Here is a 20,074-nt window from a genome sequence, read left to right on the forward strand (position 1 = left end):
CAAAATGCTGCTTAAAATAGTTTCCAGTACATGTCATCTTCCTAAATTAATTCATGTCAACTATCCAAATACAGCGCAGCCAATGACCTCTAGGATACATTACAGAAGAGCCTGAGTGTCCACTGATGATTACTCAGAATATGTGTAACTGACAAGCAGACACACACACACACACACACACACACACACACACACACACACACACACACACACACACACACACACAGTTAATCAGTGGCTGAAACGGACGGTGCCGCATCGCCCCTCGGTGCAAATGAACAGAATCATCAGAATCCTTGCCGGTTGCCACGGTAACGCAAAATGCCGCAGAGTACCTGTCTTGCAGCAAATAGATTCAAGTACGGAAATGAATAAAACACTAGATTACAGTTCTAACACTAATCATCGCTCACGCTGCGCTGATGAGATTCCACAAGTATCTCACACTAAAGGCATTAAGCTTTCATTCTGAAGGACATTCATTGATTCAATTGTTTTTTTTTTTTTTTTTTTTCACTGGCTCTTTGCTCAATGCAACGAAAGACGCTGACCAACATAGACAATCACCAGATAACCAATGTCAACTGATGTCGACAAGGGTAACACACTGATCCAAATAAATAAATAAATAAATAAATAAAAGGAATCCAGATAAAGTGCCTGTTGTTGTTGGTTGGCATGTGTCGGTGGAGTGTGATTTAGACTTTACTTTACAATGCAATCAAAAACATCCAATTTACCAAATCATTAGGGGAATTACAGTAGGAGAATATCCATCCATCCTATCCAGCTGTGTCCTAAACAATAAAGGCAAAAAAAAAAGACCTAAAAAAAATAAAAGGTAATAAATAATTAAATATTTATTTTGATAAATTCATAATAAAATAACATAAAAATAAATATTTAATATGACAAAAATATATACAGTATATCACCTTTATGTTTCAAATATGATTAGCTGCTTTTTCAGAGCATTAGCATTCATCTGTTATGAACAATAGACTCTATGGATTGTTATTATAATCTCTGTCAGATCGGTGTGATTTCACAGCCGTGATGATTGTGATTATCAGGACTATGATTTGCGAACGCAGTTATAGGACGACTGTCTGATCCGAGTTCAGAGGGGTTAGAGAGTTAAATAAATGAAAGAATCAGAGAACCATAGGCAAGTTCTAGAAATAGCAGACTTTAAAAGTTTCATTTTTATGAATCCACCATAATACGCAATGACCCGTTGCAGGTCTTGTAATATTCGTCAATTTAAGAGTATCTGCACAGGTGCAGAAACGGCCAGCACACATTCTGAAGCTCAGATGGGGTTTTAATCAAGAGCACTGCCGTTTCACATCTCTGATGAGTGCATGAGAGAGAGGCTTCTGATAGGTCCATTAAAGCATTAAAGAGCGCTGACCGCATTTAACAGCTAAATAAATGCTGCTGATGATGGGAAGGATTGTAATGGCTCTGCTTCTCGTGTGTTTGAATGCCTCTGCATATTACTGTATGTGTGTGTGTAGGGTTTAGAAATGACACTCGCTATAAACTAAATGCAAGTAAACGCAGGATTTAACCTTCAAATAAACGGCAACATAATACATGGTTCAAATTGCGTGTAGTACGTTTTTCTTTACAAAAAAATCTCTTTGTGGCATTTCATCAAAATACCATCTAGTATACGATGCTGTGAGTGACATAATATTAGGGAAAAACTGCGAAATATTTCCTTTACATAAATATTTAATGTATATATACTGTGGGCATGAAACCACAAGTGAAAATGCTATTTATTGCTTTTGTCATTTGTAATACAAACTTTTCATTACAAATTATAGTGGGGTCCAAAAAATAAAATAAATAAATAAATAAAACAAGGTGTCTTGCTCACCCATTATCACTTCCAGTTTCTGTAAATCCATTTCCCCAAACGTTTATCGTGTGCACATACATGTTCAGGGCTTGTTTCTGCAAATTGTACTTTAATGATGAGAATTTGAGATCAATATCCTAAAATTTTCCCCAAATTCCCAAGTTTAAGCTCGATTTTTTAGTCTCAGATTTCAATGTGAGACTGTATATAAACAAAATTGAGCAAATCAATTTAGGACAGGTGAGGCAAAACACGAAATCATGCCAATCCACGACATAACAGGCCTGTCATAACGGCAGATAAACAAGACAGTAGTGCTCTGACAGCCAGTTGTGTGCAAATGTAACACAGAGCGAGAGATGATCACCGTGTGATATGCAACATGTTTCATGTCACGGTCTGGTCATCTCAGATGAGTCCTCCAACATTTATGAGCTCATGAATATGCATTAGTGTTATGCAGGTCTGCAGGCTTGAATAAACATGAACATGTGATGTGTTCTGAACGGCGTTGACCGAGGATGAGGAGAATGTGAAGAGGCACGACAGCAGATCCAGAAGCGGAGGAAACACACGAGGAGGTGGTTACGGATTTAGACTGAGCACTGATCTCGGAGTCTCATCGAGAGACAGAGAGGGTTATATCACATCTACTGTCACACAGGAACCTAGAGATGATCCAGGCCAAGATACGGCACTCAGACTCTAAATCTCAGACACATCCCATGATTCTTTGCAGACTCCACACAGCACTCACACACACTTTCCACCAGCGTGGTTGCTGGTGTTGCTCAGTTTTAACATTAAAGAAAGGCTGGAAACATTGAGGATGCACTTTCCCACTGAAATAAAATAAATGTAATTTAAGTTATAAAAACAATCTAGCAAAAAGTATGATTAGCTAGTAGAATTGGTTTAAAGGGATAAGCATTTTCTAGAAGTTTTTTTAATAATTTGTTTTAAAGTTGTAATGAAATGGAAGTATTGATAGATCATTTCTATACAATTTAAAATGTTTCAATTATTATTTTTCATATACACATATAATACATTTGTTCGCTAACTAAAGTAACTTAAAATATAAAATGTTTACACATTTTTCTGACCGTATGTCATATGTTAATTAACTGATATGAATTTTATTTGTTATATATTTAAACAACTTTTGACTATCTCGTGAAACCAGCTTGTGAGGCCATAAAAACTGTATTTAAATTACTGTAAATGTTGAAAAATGTTCCCAAAACTAGGTTTCAGCGGAAAAGTGGAAAGAAGTCCTTCACATACACATCTTTAATAAATAAAATTTAAATAAAATGAAATAAAAATTAAAATATGTTTAAGCTTAAAATATGATTAGCTAGTTAGTCTTTAGAGTATAAGCATTTTCTAGAAATTCTTTTTTAAAAAGTTTTAAAGTCACAATGAAACGGACATAGCGACGTATCTTTTCTTCTATATTGTGACACACGTGTGTGTGTAACGGATTACAGAAAAAGAAAACAGATGTAGGGCGGAGACTCGATCTATGCATGGGTTGTTGATTGGATGTTGAGATGTGGGCGTGGCACTCAAAAGTGGAGGCAGATGGACATGAGCTTGGGGGCGGAGCTTAATCTAACTAAACGATTGGAGAAGTCCTACATACATCACCAGAGAGAAATCTGTCTTTTTTTTCACCAGAAGGTCCAGTTATGACATTACAGGGACACAAAACATACATACATACACATATTAATTGTTCTCAATAAGATCTATAACATGCATTTATGTCGATTTAAAATTGCAGCTCTAATGAAAACAGCAACACATGCCGCAACAGTCTACATAGACCAACAATAATTAAACAAGAACCTCTCCCTGCGTGAACGGCCTCTAACACTCATGGTGTGGCACAGTTCTCCTCCATTACAAATGCAAATAGGAAACATGAACAGAGACCAGTCCTACATCCACCGCTGGAGACAAATAACCTCTGAGTGTGAATATATTTAAATCTCTGTATTCATAGAGAGGAAAGTGTTCTTACCCCACTGTAGAGGGGCCAGCTGCAGATGATCAAGGATGAGCTGGTTGAGGACGCCCTCCACACTGGCCTCCCCATCACGCTGCAGGGACGAGTGCACATTTGGTCAAGGAAAACATGCCTTGTTATCCTTAATGACATTGAAATGTGATGCAAATTTGATCCGAATGTCATATTCTTTACCCTACTAACCTTTATCATCTTTTCCCTGGAGGCATTCAGAACAATAATGCCACTCTATGTTTTCCGCATTAAATTAGCCAAGATGTCGACGGAGGTGAAACATTTGCACACAGCGACACTAATGACGACGACGGGAACAGAAAGCTTATTACGTAACAGCAGTGATGCTATCAGAAGCCTCTAATGACTGCGAACTGTGCAATGATGCTGAGCGATGAGTGAGAGATGGCCACCTTCTCAAACGAACCGTGTAAGTGTACACTGAGATCTGGAAGAGATGAAGAGATTCCTAAAGCCAGATGTGGACAATAATAATAATACAGTAAAAATGAACAGTTTCATATTTTATCAAATTAAATTCCTTTCATTAACGGTTGAAAATACTGACAAAAATTGTTCAGGTTATTAAACTAATAGTGTACTTTATATGCATGCAATACGTATTCTGAAAAGTAAAGTCTTTAAATTTATCAGATAATTTGTGTGTTTTTAAGTGTTTAGTATGCATAACATATAACCAGAATATTATGTATGGAATATAGTGACACAAAATGCAATGCAACAATGATTATTATCAGGCATTTACATTTTCTTAGTATTTTTTTTAAAACTAAATCAAAGTCAGAGGGGAATGATAGGTGAATAACTCTGATGTAGAAGCACCTAGCACAGGTTGTAAGCCTAAACTTGACTGTAAACTCATCCCTAAAACTAGTTTTGTTGATCAGGATGTTGATCCAAGAACATGTTGTACTGTTCTCAACTAGTGATTAATGAGCCAAACATGGGCTGCAGGTCGATCCTGAAAACACAATGCTGGATCCAAACAATAAAATGCAACTAATCATATAATCCTGCATGAATGGCTGCATTTTCAGGAGGTTTGCTACCGTACAATAGTAAAGAAAGCTAATCTTAAGTGCTGTGCGTCCAAATAAAGTCTAACAATATGGAGAAATGAATGGTCACAAATTAATTTGCCACTTCATAATACAATATTTGGCCCACAGTTTTGTTTGCATATTATTTGGCTGATACAGTTCATGCTATTAAAAATAACAATTATTTAAAATTTTAAGAACATTTATGTTACATTGTATCATAACGAATTTGGGACCTGAGCACGAAAGCCAGAGCAGCAGAGAACCACTGATATAAAACATATCATTTCGCAAACTATTGTATTGAAAAAAAAAATATAATGCAGTATAAATTGTAAAACTGAACACATTCAAATATTACTAAAAGTTAATTTAACTTAATAGAAAAAAGTTATGTGAACTTAAGAACTGATTATATTAAACTGCACTTAAACTGAACGAGCTGCAGCACTTTTTTAGTTTGTATAAATTGTAGCTTTTTGATCTAGTTTCTACACTGTATAAAGATAATAAATGTTCAAATTAATTGTAATTGTGTGTTTTTGCACATTAGTATACTGTAGGGAGAGATGTGTTAGTGTTGAATGTTCTGTAATGTATTCACAGGGGTTTCTGTTCTGCTATTGCTGGCAAGCAGTTAATCGCATTTTTTTTAAAAGAAAATAATGTTTATCCAATCAAATTGCATGAGTTAGCTTAGTTAATATTTAAACACAATTGCAATTAAACTGCAGGTAATCAGTTATAACTCAAGGATTAAGTTAGTAAAACTTTACATTTAGATTTTTTACTACACAAGCAAGTTTTTTGAGTTCTGCCAACTTAGGGTATGCAGTGTATAGTATTTACTACACAGTATGCTAGTATTCCACACAGAATCCAGAGCCGTTCCCATTACCTAAGAGACAAAGGAGTGGACGCCAGTGAGTGATCTCACATTTCAGTAATTATTATATAATTACAAAACAACTATGAAGGTTATAGACAACACAGAGACATTTCTCCGTACAGTATATTAGTGTGTTCAGTATTCGCACATTTATGGTTGGTTGACTGACATAATGGCACCTCTGACCCGCGGGCTCAGTATGAACTTGGACACATTCACCCATAGGGCGGCACTGAACATTACTCTTCTCTTCGTATCACTGTGTTTTTAGCCAATCAATCGCGCCCATGTTTCAACGCATCCAATCGGTCATGCTGGTGCCAACATTTCTGAAACACGCACATGTCATTGAGCCTCCGCAGTGGCAAGCGACTCGTGAAGAGAACAAGTGCTAGTAATCACGGGGGCGATTAAACGCTATTAAAATGAGAGATGACGCAGTGGAGAGTGTACAGTGTTCAGGGTTCATGTCATGGTGTCAGTCTCCTGAAATAAACCGGAGAAAAGATGAAACACCACTGGGTGATGCTGCTAATCCAAACCCAAAAAGAAAACTATGAGGAAAAACATTTTTATATAACAATATTTTTTTCCAAATGAGGACATCTCCATATGTCCCCAAACAAGCATTTCTGTCAGATTTCCTTCACTTCTGGGGACAAATTTGTCCTCAAACTATAGCTAAGTACACACACTCACACACACACACACAAGTGCCATAAGTTTAAACCATATGTCAGTGCATCAATCTCAGTGTAAATGTGTCTCCCCCAGTATGTCCAGCTGTTAGAAACAGATGCTGTCTGACGGGCGTCCTCACAGCTGGGACACACGTAACATCCACAACACATTACATCACCTGCTTTACTCCACATACTCTAAAGCTCCCACACCGTAGTACAGCAAATAACTACTAGGAGAGTTCATTTGGAGACAGTTTATAAACTGAACTCTAACATCTGATTGGATGAGACTACAGTTAAGACTAATGATGCCTAACTAAGGGAAAAACAACACACAGAGAGTCGTGGCGTATCAATCATTATAAAACAGGCATTTACGTTCTAACATCTGATTAGATAAACAATCTGTATACTTAATCATATTGATGTTGCCACCATTTTAAACCTGCTTTGGAAAAATCTGTATCGTAAAAAGATAAATCAAACCAGAATATAATATATCATGTATATAAAGTTGTATTAATTTTCTAAAAGCAATATGCCACTCAAGTCTGTGTGTTTCAGTGATTTTACCATGAATAACGCCGGGGTTCAGACCACATGATATCAGCCTGATTTTGGCACAATCCATTTGAAGTAGGGTGTCAAAAGACAGGGATGTAAGAATCATTTTATCTCGCATAGCATGTGGACAAAAGGCTGGCCTGCGGGACTAACACAACAGTGTGAAAAAAGATAAATGCGTAGTTAAAGACGTCAAGCAATGATTGGTCTGGAAGCGGCATGTCAAGTTTCTTGTCCACGAACACAATCAGACACAGTGACTATCTTAAATATCGTGCAGTCTGAACCCGGCGTAAGGTAACACTCATAGAACTCAAGTGTGTTCAGCTTCAGGTTATGAGAACAGCTGCTTTGAGTTTCAGTAAAGGATATGATGGTCCAGCGGATGTCCAGCGTGCTGTTGATGAGTCCTCCCTGGACCTGCTGTCTCTTCTCTTCCTGTTGGCGTACTGTGGACAGTCGCAATGCATCGTGGTCCGTCACGGGCATGCTGTCAAAATCAAACTTATCCACCTGAATGGCCATCCTGCACAAACACACAGAAGTACACAAAGGTCAGGTGAAGTGCTCGCCAAATCCACAGCAATAAAATGAAAAAATACATTTGTTTTTATGGAGGATGACACGCTCAAAAAGAAACCCTTCAAATGTCAGTCAGATTTCGTTTGTAAACACAATGTTCAAAAACCGATAGCATAAATCCATCACCATAAAAGACTCGTCAGAAACTGTACACAAAAAATGTCAAGGACATGTGCAAGCTCACATAACCACTTCAGGCTCATAGAAACGACAATAAAATATCCTTGACATTTCCATGTTCTCCGTTATCAGCGAGCAGAGAGAAAGACAAAGAGAGAGAGGGAGATAGAGGGATGGATTAATGAAGGAGATAAGGCCCTCTGTGGGGACCGCTGGGAGACGCTCTCAGGCCTGGAGTCGAATCGCAGCATCTCTGGAGAGGAATACGACTGCAAATCTACTGATACGAGACAGAAAATATGCTCAGATGTAAGCTACCACACAACACCAGTTGTTTGAGTGTGTGTCGTAGAAATTACATAGATGACAGTTAGAATATAAAAGAACATTCTGATGATGGATGGATGATGGACGGGTGGATGGATGATAGATGGATGGATGGATGGATGGATAGATGGGTGGATGGATGGATGGATGGATAGATGGATGGATGGATAGATGGATGGATGGATAGATGGGTGGATGGATGGATGGATGGATGGGTGGGTGGATGATATATGGATGGATGGATAGATGGGTGGATGATAGATGGATAGATGGGTGGATGGATGGACGGGTGGATGGATGGATGGATGGATGGATGATAGATGGATGGATAGATGGGTGAATGATAGATGGATGAATGGATAGATGGGTGGATGGATGGATAGATGGGTGGGTGGATAGATAGATGGGTGGGTGGATGGATAGATGGGTGGGTGGATGGATGGATAGATGGGTGGATGGATGGATGGGTGGATAAATGGGTGGATAAATGGGTGGGCAGGTGGTTAAATGGGATGGATAGATGGGTGGGTGGGTGTATGGATAGATGGGTGTATGGATAGATGGGTGGGTGGATGGATAGATGGGTGGGTGGATGGATAGATGGGTGGGTGGATAGATGGGTGGGTGGGTGGATAGATGGATGGATGGATAAATGGATGGGTGGGTGGATGGATGGATGAATGGGTGGGTGAATGTGTGGATGGATTGATGGATGGATGGATGGATGGATGGGTGGTTGGTTGGGTGGGTGGATGGATGGATGGACGGATAGATGGGTGGATGGATGGACGGATAGATGGGTGGATGGATGGACGGGTGGATGGATGGATGGATGGATGGATGGGTGGATGATGGATGGATGGGTGGATGATAGATGGATGGATGGATGGATAGATGGGTGAATGATAGATGGATGGATGGATAGATGGGTGGATGGATGGGTGGGTGGATAGGTGGGTGGGTGGATGGATAGATGGGTGGGTGGGTGGATGGATAGATGGGTGGGTGGATGGATAGATAGATGGGTGGGTGGATGGATAGATGGGTGGGTGGGTGGATGGATAGATGGGTGGGTGGATGGATAGATGGGTGGGTGGGTGGGTGGATGGATAGATGGGTGGGTGGGTGGGTGGATGGAAAGAATGGGTGGGTGGGTGGGTGGATAGATGGGTGGGTGGGTGGATAGATGGATGGATGGATAAATGGATGGGTGGTTAAATGGGTGGGTGGTTGGTTGGGTGGATGGATGGATGGATAGATGGATGAATGGGTGGGTGGATGTGTGAATGGATGGATGGACGGATGGATTGATGGATGGATAGATGGATGGATGAATGGATAGATGGGTGGATGAATGGATGGATAGACGGATGGATGGATGGATGGATAGATGGGTGGATGGATGTGTGGATGGATGGATGGACGGATAGATGGATGGATAGACGGATGGATGGATGGATGGATGGATAGATGGGTGGATGGATAGACGGATGGATGGATGGATGGATGGATGGATGTGTGGATGGATGGGTGGGTGGATGTGTGGATGGATGGATGGACGGATGGATAGATGGATGGATAGACGGATGGATGGATGGATAGATGGGTGGATGGATGGGTGGATGGATAGATGGGTGGATGGATAGATGGGTGGATGGATAGATGGGTGGATGGATAGATGGGTGGGTGGATGGATGGATGGACGGATGGATAAACATCATTAATGGTGAGATTTGACAGCTCACACACACACATCCTCGACTTCTTCCTTCTTTCATTTATCCAGTCCACACACAGAAGACAACAGGCCCTGCAGACACTGATCTATAATTCATCACACACACATTACGGAGCCTCCGGCCGACTCTCTCTCTGTTTCCACAGCCTGTGGTGTGTTGGCCGTCATACAGGAAGGAATAATTATTTCCTCTCGTTCTTCTTTCATCCGTCTCATGTTTAGAGGACTGCAGTGGATTAACACGCTGAGATAAATGAGATGAAACACAGTGAAGGTGAATCTGATCCCAAGACTCACGGCTGTTTGTCTCCATCTACTCTTCTCTTTTGTCTGTAAACACTCCTGCTTCCTTTCTGTTGTTTGTTCATGTCGCCCTGAGATAATTTCATTCATCTTTTTGTTCTTTAGGTTTATTTCTGTTGCCTGTTCATTATTTCGTTCTGCCAATCTTTTATCCATTCTTTCACTGTTTTGTTTTCGTTCTATCGTTTTTACCCGTCCAGTTCTGTTTCTTTTGATTTGTTTGTTCTTTTGTTTGCTTGGTCTTTCTTTCAGTTTATGCTTTTATTTTGCCATTTGATATTTTGTTTGTTTACCTGTTTTTGTTTCATCTTTCGATCAATTTATTTATATTATGTCTTCCTTTCTTCATTCCTTCCTTTTGTTTGTTATTTCCTTCTTTCCATCTACATTTCTTCTTTTTTTTCAATCTTTCTACCTTCCTTTTTGTGTTTAACATTCCTTGCTTCCTTTTTCATTCTTCCTTGCTTTCATCTACCTTCCATTGTTCTAACTTCCTTCCTTTTTTAATTCAACCTTCCTTACTTCCTTATTTTTTTTCATTCTTCCTATTGTCCTTTGCATTCTTCATTTCATTGTACCTTCCTTCATTTTTGTTCTTCCAAACTTCATTCCTTCCTTCTTCCATTCTATATTAATTGCTTCCATGTTCTGTTTTACCCTCCTTTGTTCCTTTTCAATCCTACTTTCCTTCAGTTTTCGTTCTACCTTATTGACTTTTTCATTTTTCATTCATTCCTTCCTTCTGTCTTCATTTCTGGCCTTTTTGATCTACCTACCTTTATATTTGTTCTTAATTTCTTCCTTTCTTTTCATCTAGCTTCCTTCCTTCCTTCCTTCCTTCCTTCCTTCCTTCCTTCCTTCCTTCCTTCCTTCCTTCCTTCCTTCCTTCCTTCCTTCCTTCCTTCCTTCCTTCCTTCCTTCCTTCCTTCCTTCCTTCCATTCTTCCTTCCTCTTTCCTTCTTTCTTCCGTCCTCCGATCTCTGTCTTTAATGCAGTCATGATGTTTAGTCACCTGATGTTCATGAGATGAGAGGTTACTGTCAGTGAAGAGGCTGCAGGTGTTTTGGGATTGATACTGATGGACGTGTCAGTAAATGTGATCTGATTCGCGTATAAACTGATCCTGTAAAACAACACGCAGGTGAGAGCAGATGTTGAGACATGATGGACTGATAAAAACAACGTCTGATACGTGATCTGCGATCTAGAATCTCATATGGGAACTCACACAAGCTCCAAAGAAAGACGTCTGAACATGAGCAGCGCTCAGAAAAACCCACATTCACACATTTCTACAGAGATTTCTACAGAGTAATGAACCCAACCGCAGAGAGCTTTGAGATGTGAGACTCATCACAGGAAAAAAGAAAAAAAAAGACAGAAAGATCCCCTTACAGACGCAAGGGGATTGAGAAAATTCTATTCAGCAGTTATTATATTAACAATAAAGCAAATTTAAACAGGTGAATTTCAAGATGCTACTTGTCAGAGAGGGTTTTATCATGAACACAGTTACCAGCTAATGTTGTAATTAGCATAAAGAGTGACGGCACGCCAATTAAAACACGGCCACAAAGACTATTACAACTGAAAAAGGAAAAATCTAAAAATCTCAACCAATTAATCAGTCTGATTCGCCCCTAAAGCTAATGTCCCACAGAAATATAATATATGAAAATTATATTTTGCATTAAGAAAATTAACCGTGAGGCTTTAGGACCATTCATTTTTTTATCATTATTATTATTTTAAAAAATGCATTTAAATGCAGTGACCACTGATGTATAAAATATACAGAGGTAAAACCTAAAACACACACACACACACACACACACACACACACACACACACACACACACACACACACACACACACACACACACACACACACACACACACACACACACACACACACACACACACACACACACACACACACACACACACACACACACACGTTCTTCACCACAAGCTGTCAGTATCAGTGCATCTGGACAGACTCGAGGCATAGATAGAGATTGATATTATTCCATACATGAGCACTACAAAGGAAAAAGAAAAAATAGAAAGAGAGAGAAGACAAGAAGAAGCCGAAACAGACTCTAAAGATTAAAGGACAAAATAAAGAAAGATTCTCTCTCTCTCTCTCTCTCTCTCTCTCTCTCTCTCTCTCTCTCTCTCTCTCTCTCTCTCTCTCTCTCTCTCACACACACACACACGGTTTTCATAGAAATGCTTTTTATAGGGTACCAATTGTATATTATTCTCTCCTCTAACTCTAAACATACCCATCACAGAAAACTTTCTGCAATTATACATGTTCACAAAACATCATTCTGTATGAAGTATAGTCTGTTTTCTTCATGGGGACAGACAAATGTCCCCACAAGTACAAGGATTTTAGATATTGCTATCTTTGTGCCCATAACACACACACAAACACATTTTACAGGTCACTCAGGGAGAAGAAAAGGGGGGAAAATGTGCTGCAGCATTTCAAAACAATCCGTTTGCATGCAACCACTTGAAGAAAGGAAGAAAGAAAGAAAGAAAGAAAGAAAGAAAGAAAGAAAGAAAGAAAGAAAGAAAGAAAGAAAGAAAGAAAGAAAGAAAGAAAGAAAGAAAGAAAGAAAGGATACAGCATTTATGTGATCAAGGCTTTTTGCTGCATTCAAAGTGTCACAGATTGTGTCTTCAGAGAGAGAGAGAGAGAGAGAGAGAGAGAGAGAGAGAGAGAGAGAGAGAGAGGGTTATATTTAGCTCAAGTGTGTGTTCTCTCCCGTGACTCCAGCAGCAGAAACACTGAGCTATTTATAGACTGGCTCCCAGTAACCCGCGGTTACAGGCAAACACAGCAGCATCACTGCGCCACGGCAACGCCGCATCACCACACCCAGCATCAGCACACACACACACACACTCACCTCACAACATCTGAACATCACACTAACTCACTGTGTCGTTCAATTAGAGCAGATGCAATTTAAAATAGAATTTCATACACTCAAAACGACACAATCCCTCAGATGAGTCCACAGAAAAGATGACAGGTTATTAAATCCCTCCGTCTGCATGAGATCTAATTCAGAATTATGTATGTGTGCGTTTTTCCTCATTTTATTAGTGTTGTGCTAACAAGCATACAATGTATTTCTCTATTTTAATTATTTATTTATTTGAAGTTGTGATGCAATATTACATTTTAATAATAGATACATCATTTGATTCAATTGAATACAAGTATACAAGTATATATAAGATAGAGAGAGAGAGAGAGAGAGAGAGAGATATATAGAGAGAGATAGAGTTGATAAATTGATAAAATAAGCTTAAGTAGATTTAGCATATTTGAATATTTTAGCATAATATAATGGTGTACATACAACAGTAAACATTTCTTGTCTTGTTTTGTCTGCCATCTCTTTTCATCAGCTTTTCTTTTTCACTGAGTTTGATGCAATATATTTTGGAGTTGCAGCACTGCATGCGTCTGCGAAGGATTGTTTTAGCACTGGCCTAAAATAATCTGAGTAGGCAGCATAATTAAGATGCATTTCCTGTCCATACGGGGCATTCCCATGATGCCTTAAAGTGTTGCCCATGTAGGCAAATCAGGGCCAGATCTAGAGAATGTCTGCTACATCTTGAGACTGTGGGAAAGGGAAAATTGCAGTATGCATCCTTACACACACACTCATGCACACACACACACACTAAAAGGAAAAGTGGCCCTTCATCATGGAGGAAGCACTTAGAGGTTTGTTGCTACAGCAACAGGCTTTTGTTTAAATTATGTGGGTAATAAAGAAGTTGAGCAGAGTATGGCAAACCAGCACACACACACACACACACACACACACACACACACACACACACACACACACACACACACACACACACACACGAAAAGTGGAAAGAATGCAAAACATTCCCAAAATGCACAATTCAGAGCCCTTAATGATGTGTCTCTTGTGTGTGTGTGTGTGTGTGTGTGTGTGTGTGTGTGTGTGTGTGTGTGTGTGTGTGTTCGTCCTGGGTCGACATTTCATTCGGTAACTTGTTTTGACAGTTTAGATGATTGCGTTATTTAACATGTGTCTAAAGCAATGCTTTTATCGTTTGTTTCTTTTGCTTCTTCGCTTGTTTTTGGATCCGGAGATTCTGTACTCTGTCCCAGGATGCGTAACAGCGCCCCCTGCCGTATAACAGTGAAAACGTGGATTGCAGGAAAATCTTGTCAATGGCGGGGAAAGAGTTAAACTTCCAGTGCCGAAAACACGAAATGCACACCAGGAAAGGAATCAAAATCTCATCTGAATCTTAAACACAACAGCACTTCACTGAGACAAACTCCAGCAGAAACAATCTCTGTCAAACAGGGAAAAACCGCCAGCTGAAGAGATCCAAGACTGGGAGAAATGGATTAGTGAAGGTGAGCCCTCGCACCGCTGGACGCCTCATTGTCACGCTGGCGGCCCGCCGATGATTGACATGAAGGATTGGTATGCAGCGAGGACAGTGTCGTCCTTTAAAAAACCTCTCCCTGAAAGCATTCATCATACACAATGACAGACCGACGCAGAGAAAGAGACAGAGAACCTCCACAAGATGAGACATCTCATGTTATGAGGATAGAAAGAAAGAATCAGTGTGAAGAACTACACCATAGCACAAAACACACACAGTGCCAGTAAGGGGGGAGACCTGGTTTAGCCCTCTATGAGATCAATAACCAGTACTACACACACACACACACACACACACACACACACACATCGATCAGTATGTACTCGTTTATATTTCATCCTCCAGAATCAATCCCGCCGCAGCTTCTGTAATCTGTTCATCAATTCTCTGTGATTCTGTCAAAGCAGCAGGTTTCCCAATCGAGTCATTAATCGGGTGATCGGGAACGGGTACGTGACTCCGCAGGGTGTCACACGAGAGGAGGACAAAGCTCTGCGGGTCAGCACAAACCTATCAAGGCTACATTCCCACAATGCAACTCTCTGGGATTGCCATGGCTGTGGTGAACAGGACAGTGCAGAGAGAGAAAGGAAAGCGAGCATGTGCACTACAGCAGAGACACATGACACATGGGTGAGTTGAGAAAATTAACCATCAAAAATACTGGAAACTTAAAATACACTTCCTTTCAAAAGTTTGGGGTCGGTACGATTTCTGTGTTTTTTTGTAAGCCTTCACGCGGGTGAGTAAATGGTGTCAGAATGTTCATTTTTGAGTGAACTATCCCTTTAATGATTGACATGATGATATTTGCCGTTCATAAGTTACCTGTTTTATAAGTTATCGCTTCCAAAAGAAGAAATAAGTAAAAACATTCCATGAATAAGAATTGAATCAGTTTTTTTCTCATTTTATAGTCAGGCGCATTTTATCCTTTCATTCCTTAAAATGAAAGAACGTCATGTGGTGAATTCTGTCTCCTTAAGTTTGCATTTCTCTGCATATCTTAAAAAAAAAAAAGAAGAAGAAAAAAAGGCAAAGTAAAACCCTGCTGTGACGTATAGAGAGACACTATAAGTGTGTGTGTGTGTGTGTGTGTGTGTGTGTGTGTGTGTGTCTCTCCACGACTCTATGAAAGCCAGAACCTGTGACCCGCTGCAGCTCTGGTTCATGAAATGGAAAGCTGTCAGCAGAGGAGAGGGTCAGTCTTCAATCAGCCATTACATCACAGCGATGTGTGTGTGTGTGTGTGTGTGTGTGTGTGTGTGTACCTCTGACACTCGCTCGCGTGCAGCACCAGGTCCTGGTTGTTCTTGGCAGACAGTGTGAGCTCATGTTCGGTCGAGTTGAACACGTCCAGCAGGAGATGACATTGACGAGTACTGAAAAATAAATCAAGCGGGTATTAATGAACTCGCACACTGTGGATCAGTTATTTCATTACATTCATTTTTGAACATTAATCTTTCTATCCTCAATTATAGCAAAATTCAGAAAAAAACTAATTTGACATTTAACACACAGGTTTGCATTTTTAGGTGCAGCATGTTTATTATTATATCAAATATTATTAAAATGCTTTATTTTGTCTATGCAGTATATACGTTACCATTCAAATAAATAACTTTTTTATTTAGCAAGGATGCATTAAATTGATCAAAACTGACATTAAAGACATTGTCACAAAAAAAGCACAACTGCTTTCAATAAAATAATTGATAATGATAATAAATGTTTCTTGAGCATCAAATCATGATTTCTGAAGGATCATGTGACACTGAAGACTGGAGTAATGATGCTGAAAATTCAGCTTTGCATCACAGGAATAAGTTACATTTTAAAATATAGTGAAAACACTTATTGCAATACAATTTCACAATATTCTTCTATTTGCTGCATTTTTAATCAGATAAATACAGCCTTGGTGAGCATGAGAGACTTCTTTCACAACTCTTGAACGGTAGTGTATATACAAAGATATGAACAAAATTGGCTTTGTTTAAATCATTTTGATATTCATTCTGACATCAGTTTATAGCCATAACACACACTGTGTGTGTGTGTGTGTGTGTGCGTGCGTGTTATTTATGAAAACAAATACTCAAATTCACCACAGTAATCATATTCTTCACTAGTATTCCTCCTGAAGTCTGCTTATAAAATCAAGGTCTCTCACAACAAAAACATTCATTGTTTAGTTTCTATCGTCGTCTTCTCTGACCGCTAGAATTAAACTCTTGTTTTTTCTCTCGCATATGCACATTTAAGGATTAGTACATCAAATACAGTGCATCAGACTGTTATTTCAAACTGTTATTGCAAGAAAAGGCCAGTTCGCCATGTAATGGTGCCTTTAAACCCCAGTGAGCCGAGTGTGTATATATAGCAGAGATCTTGAATGATATGATGGCCGGTGTGTGTCAGCGCACAAGCAGAGCAGTCAAGACACACAGTGTGTCACTCTCTCTCTCGTTTCTTACAGTGATCAGTAGAGAATGAATCATCACAAGAGATGCTGCCAAGTTTTAAATAGCAGAGAGGAACTGAGAGCGAGTGCCAACCAATGCTTACTCAACACGAGCATCCCTCATTCTCTCTCTCCATCAATCTCTCTCGACGTGTGAGCAGAAGCTGAACGAGCCCAATGACGTCACCGCCTGGAAACCACTGAGGAAAGCTTCGAGTTAAACACAACGAGTCCCGTGAAATTGACCCCATTTACTCACTTTTAAGTCAACATGGATTGTGAAAAGTGCTGTACAAATAATCATGCACTTACAGAAGAAGTCAGTGGAGAAAGACACTGTAAAACATTTTAAAATACCGCACGTTTCAATACTATAGCCACGGCAAAATTATACCTGTCAACATGAAACTAATGTCAGAGAACCACTGTCTAACACTGACTGTGTAAAGTTATATCCATGCAGTCATTACCATGTCAAAATACAAAATGTGACATTTACATTTTATTATGCATTACTTACTGACTTGTGCTTCATTCAACATGTACATTTTATTATTTCATGCATTCCCTAGGAATATAACGTCTGACTTTGGTGTTGCTATATATAAGCAGCACATTTCTGCTTTGAATCATCCTGAATAGACTCCTATAGACTTCCATTATAAGTGAATAAATGTGTTTTAAGTTGAGTGTAAGCTGTATTGAACCCAAACAATCCTTCTGGCATTTGAATGCTTTCTTCCCTCCGGAGTTCCTCGTCTCACAACATCCGCTCACACCACAGAAGAGATGGAAGCTTTTTTTTTTTTATGACAGGTTGTTTTTCATTTAATGGGCTTCCTGTATTATTATTATCGTGTTAAGTGCATCTAAGAGCGATTGTGAAGTGTGTGTTGTGGGCGTGTGTTAATGGTGTCTGAGTTTAGTAATTAAACTGTTGCTTTTTACAGCACCCTGTTGAATTTACAGTATTTGGTCGAACGCACACACTGTACATCTGTCCACACATTAGAGGTGTGAGTTAGAGACACAGACATTAGTCACGGACCACTTTATGTGTTAGGAAAGCATCTTTAAGAAGCTTTAAAGAGAAATAACCGAGGCAGTGCGTGAGTATTCGTCAGATGTGTGGTGTGTGACCGATCTCTACTCATTATTCAGAGCAGACGATGGGCCATTTGTCTGGACCCGCCGCACAGAAATGTCTAGAAGATTTTGATCTCAGCAACATTATTTCATCTTCTCAGAGCTGCTGAGCTGAAGAACAGCACAGCGCTCGAGTGGATCCTTCAAGATGCTGTGGACATTAGTGTCTGAGTGCGGACGTGTGTAAATGTGTCCCGCTCCTATAAAGCCTCTGCATAATGCATTATGGAAAGAATTCATAAATCCATATTGTGCTATATTCAATGTTTTGATGAATAATTATAGGCACATTTACCATTTTAATATGTATTTATGGTTACTCTCTTAAAGAGTATAATGAAATAAATAATGCATTCTTAAAGGTAAAAAGAAAACTGTTTAATGTAAATGTTTATAATCCACGAGAGGCTACAGAACACAAGTGGGAGTAACAAAATAAAAAATATGTTAAATAAATAAATAAAAATGATAATCATTATTACTGAATTAAAATATTACTATAATTACTAATATTATATTTTTAATATTTAAATTTGACAAAATATTACAAATATGTATTAAAATTAAAAAAAAAATTATATATATATATATATATAAACTATATATAATATTATTGATTTAGTTGGATTAGTATATACTACAGTTACTTTTAATGGCTAATAAAAATTTGCCATTAATATATATATATATATTATATATATATATATATATATATTCTAGGGTTCAAAATTATTCATATAGTCTAACCTTAACCCTACAACACATGTTGGCAGTTTTAGACATGCATTAAGACATTACACACTCCTTTTATAAACCCTTTTGTCCTCGTAGGGATGTATTTGCATTTGGTGCTGCTATTCTTAGAACGCCTGAAGAGAAACACAGAAACATGTCGACCAACCGACTGTTGAATATTTCACACCCATTCAGCACAAGCAGGATTTTCCGTTTCTATGCGCTGTGAATACAAATGCTGTATGGCAAGCCAACTTTGCTTCAAATGTTCCCAGCGTTACTCGTCGTAATTGCATTTTTACTAGTTAGAATTAGAGAGCTCTTTAATAATAATCGTTACTAGTAAGAATTGAATTGTAGAGCTCTCTAATTGAATTCTTACGAGTAAAAATGCAATTACGACGAGTAACGCTGGGAACATTTGAAGATAAAACGGCTTGCCACAGATGCTGTTGTTTTTGGCCAGAACCCAGTTTGCCAAATTAAACTTTCTTGGCCTCGTGTGAAAGAATTAGCTAATCATAATTTGAGGTTTACAGCCATCGCTTGAACAAATAAAGTTCAGAATGAAGCCCGTTTGCCACGGAGGTCCAGAACAGTGCTGAGGAAGCTGTACAGTATTCAGCAGCTCACCTTCACATGACACTCAAGACACTTTTAAGCAGTTCAGTTCCATGTAAGCTACTAACAACAGTGAAGCTCATAATTAATGAATAAAGCTATACAAATAATGTCATAACGACTCACAAAGAGCAACTGAAACCTACAATTTAAATATGCATAAATGAAAAAAACAAGAAAGGTTCATTTATTTTACTGAATCAAAAGAATGACAATAAATAATAAAATTAACCATAAATTAAAATATTACTATAACTATATTATATTTGAATTTGGAACATAAAATATAAAAAAACATACTACAAATAATAATAATTACAAATCTGGAATTTTAATACATTTAAACTAAATATAATTAAAGCTGCAGTCCGGCACTTTTTTGTGTTTAAAAATATCAAAAAAGACATTTTGGAAAAAAAACGTAACCAGCCAGTGTTCAAAACTATCTGCTTGCCTTACCTCGATTCAAAAC

At 38.7% G+C, this 20,074-nt stretch overlaps 1 protein-coding gene across 2 annotated transcripts in view; it reads right to left on the bottom strand.

Annotated features, from left to right (window-relative positions):
- Nucleotides 1-20,074, bottom strand: part of trappc9 (trafficking protein particle complex subunit 9) — a 181,541-nt gene that overhangs the window by 59,050 nt on the left and 102,417 nt on the right. For both annotated transcript variants that reach the window (XM_079589902.1, XM_079589901.1), the window contains 3 exons: nucleotides 15,905-16,015; nucleotides 7,469-7,622; nucleotides 3,900-3,990 (listed from right to left, as the gene is read on the bottom strand). In XM_079589902.1, coding sequence (XP_079446028.1) covers nucleotides 3,900-3,990; nucleotides 7,469-7,622; nucleotides 15,905-16,015 — 356 coding nt within the window. The remainder of the gene's footprint in view (nucleotides 1-3,899; nucleotides 3,991-7,468; nucleotides 7,623-15,904; nucleotides 16,016-20,074) is intronic.

This window comes from Phoxinus phoxinus (genome assembly GCF_949152265.1).
Source record: "Phoxinus phoxinus genome assembly, chromosome: 19".
Taxonomy (NCBI): domain Eukaryota; kingdom Metazoa; phylum Chordata; class Actinopteri; order Cypriniformes; family Leuciscidae; genus Phoxinus; species Phoxinus phoxinus.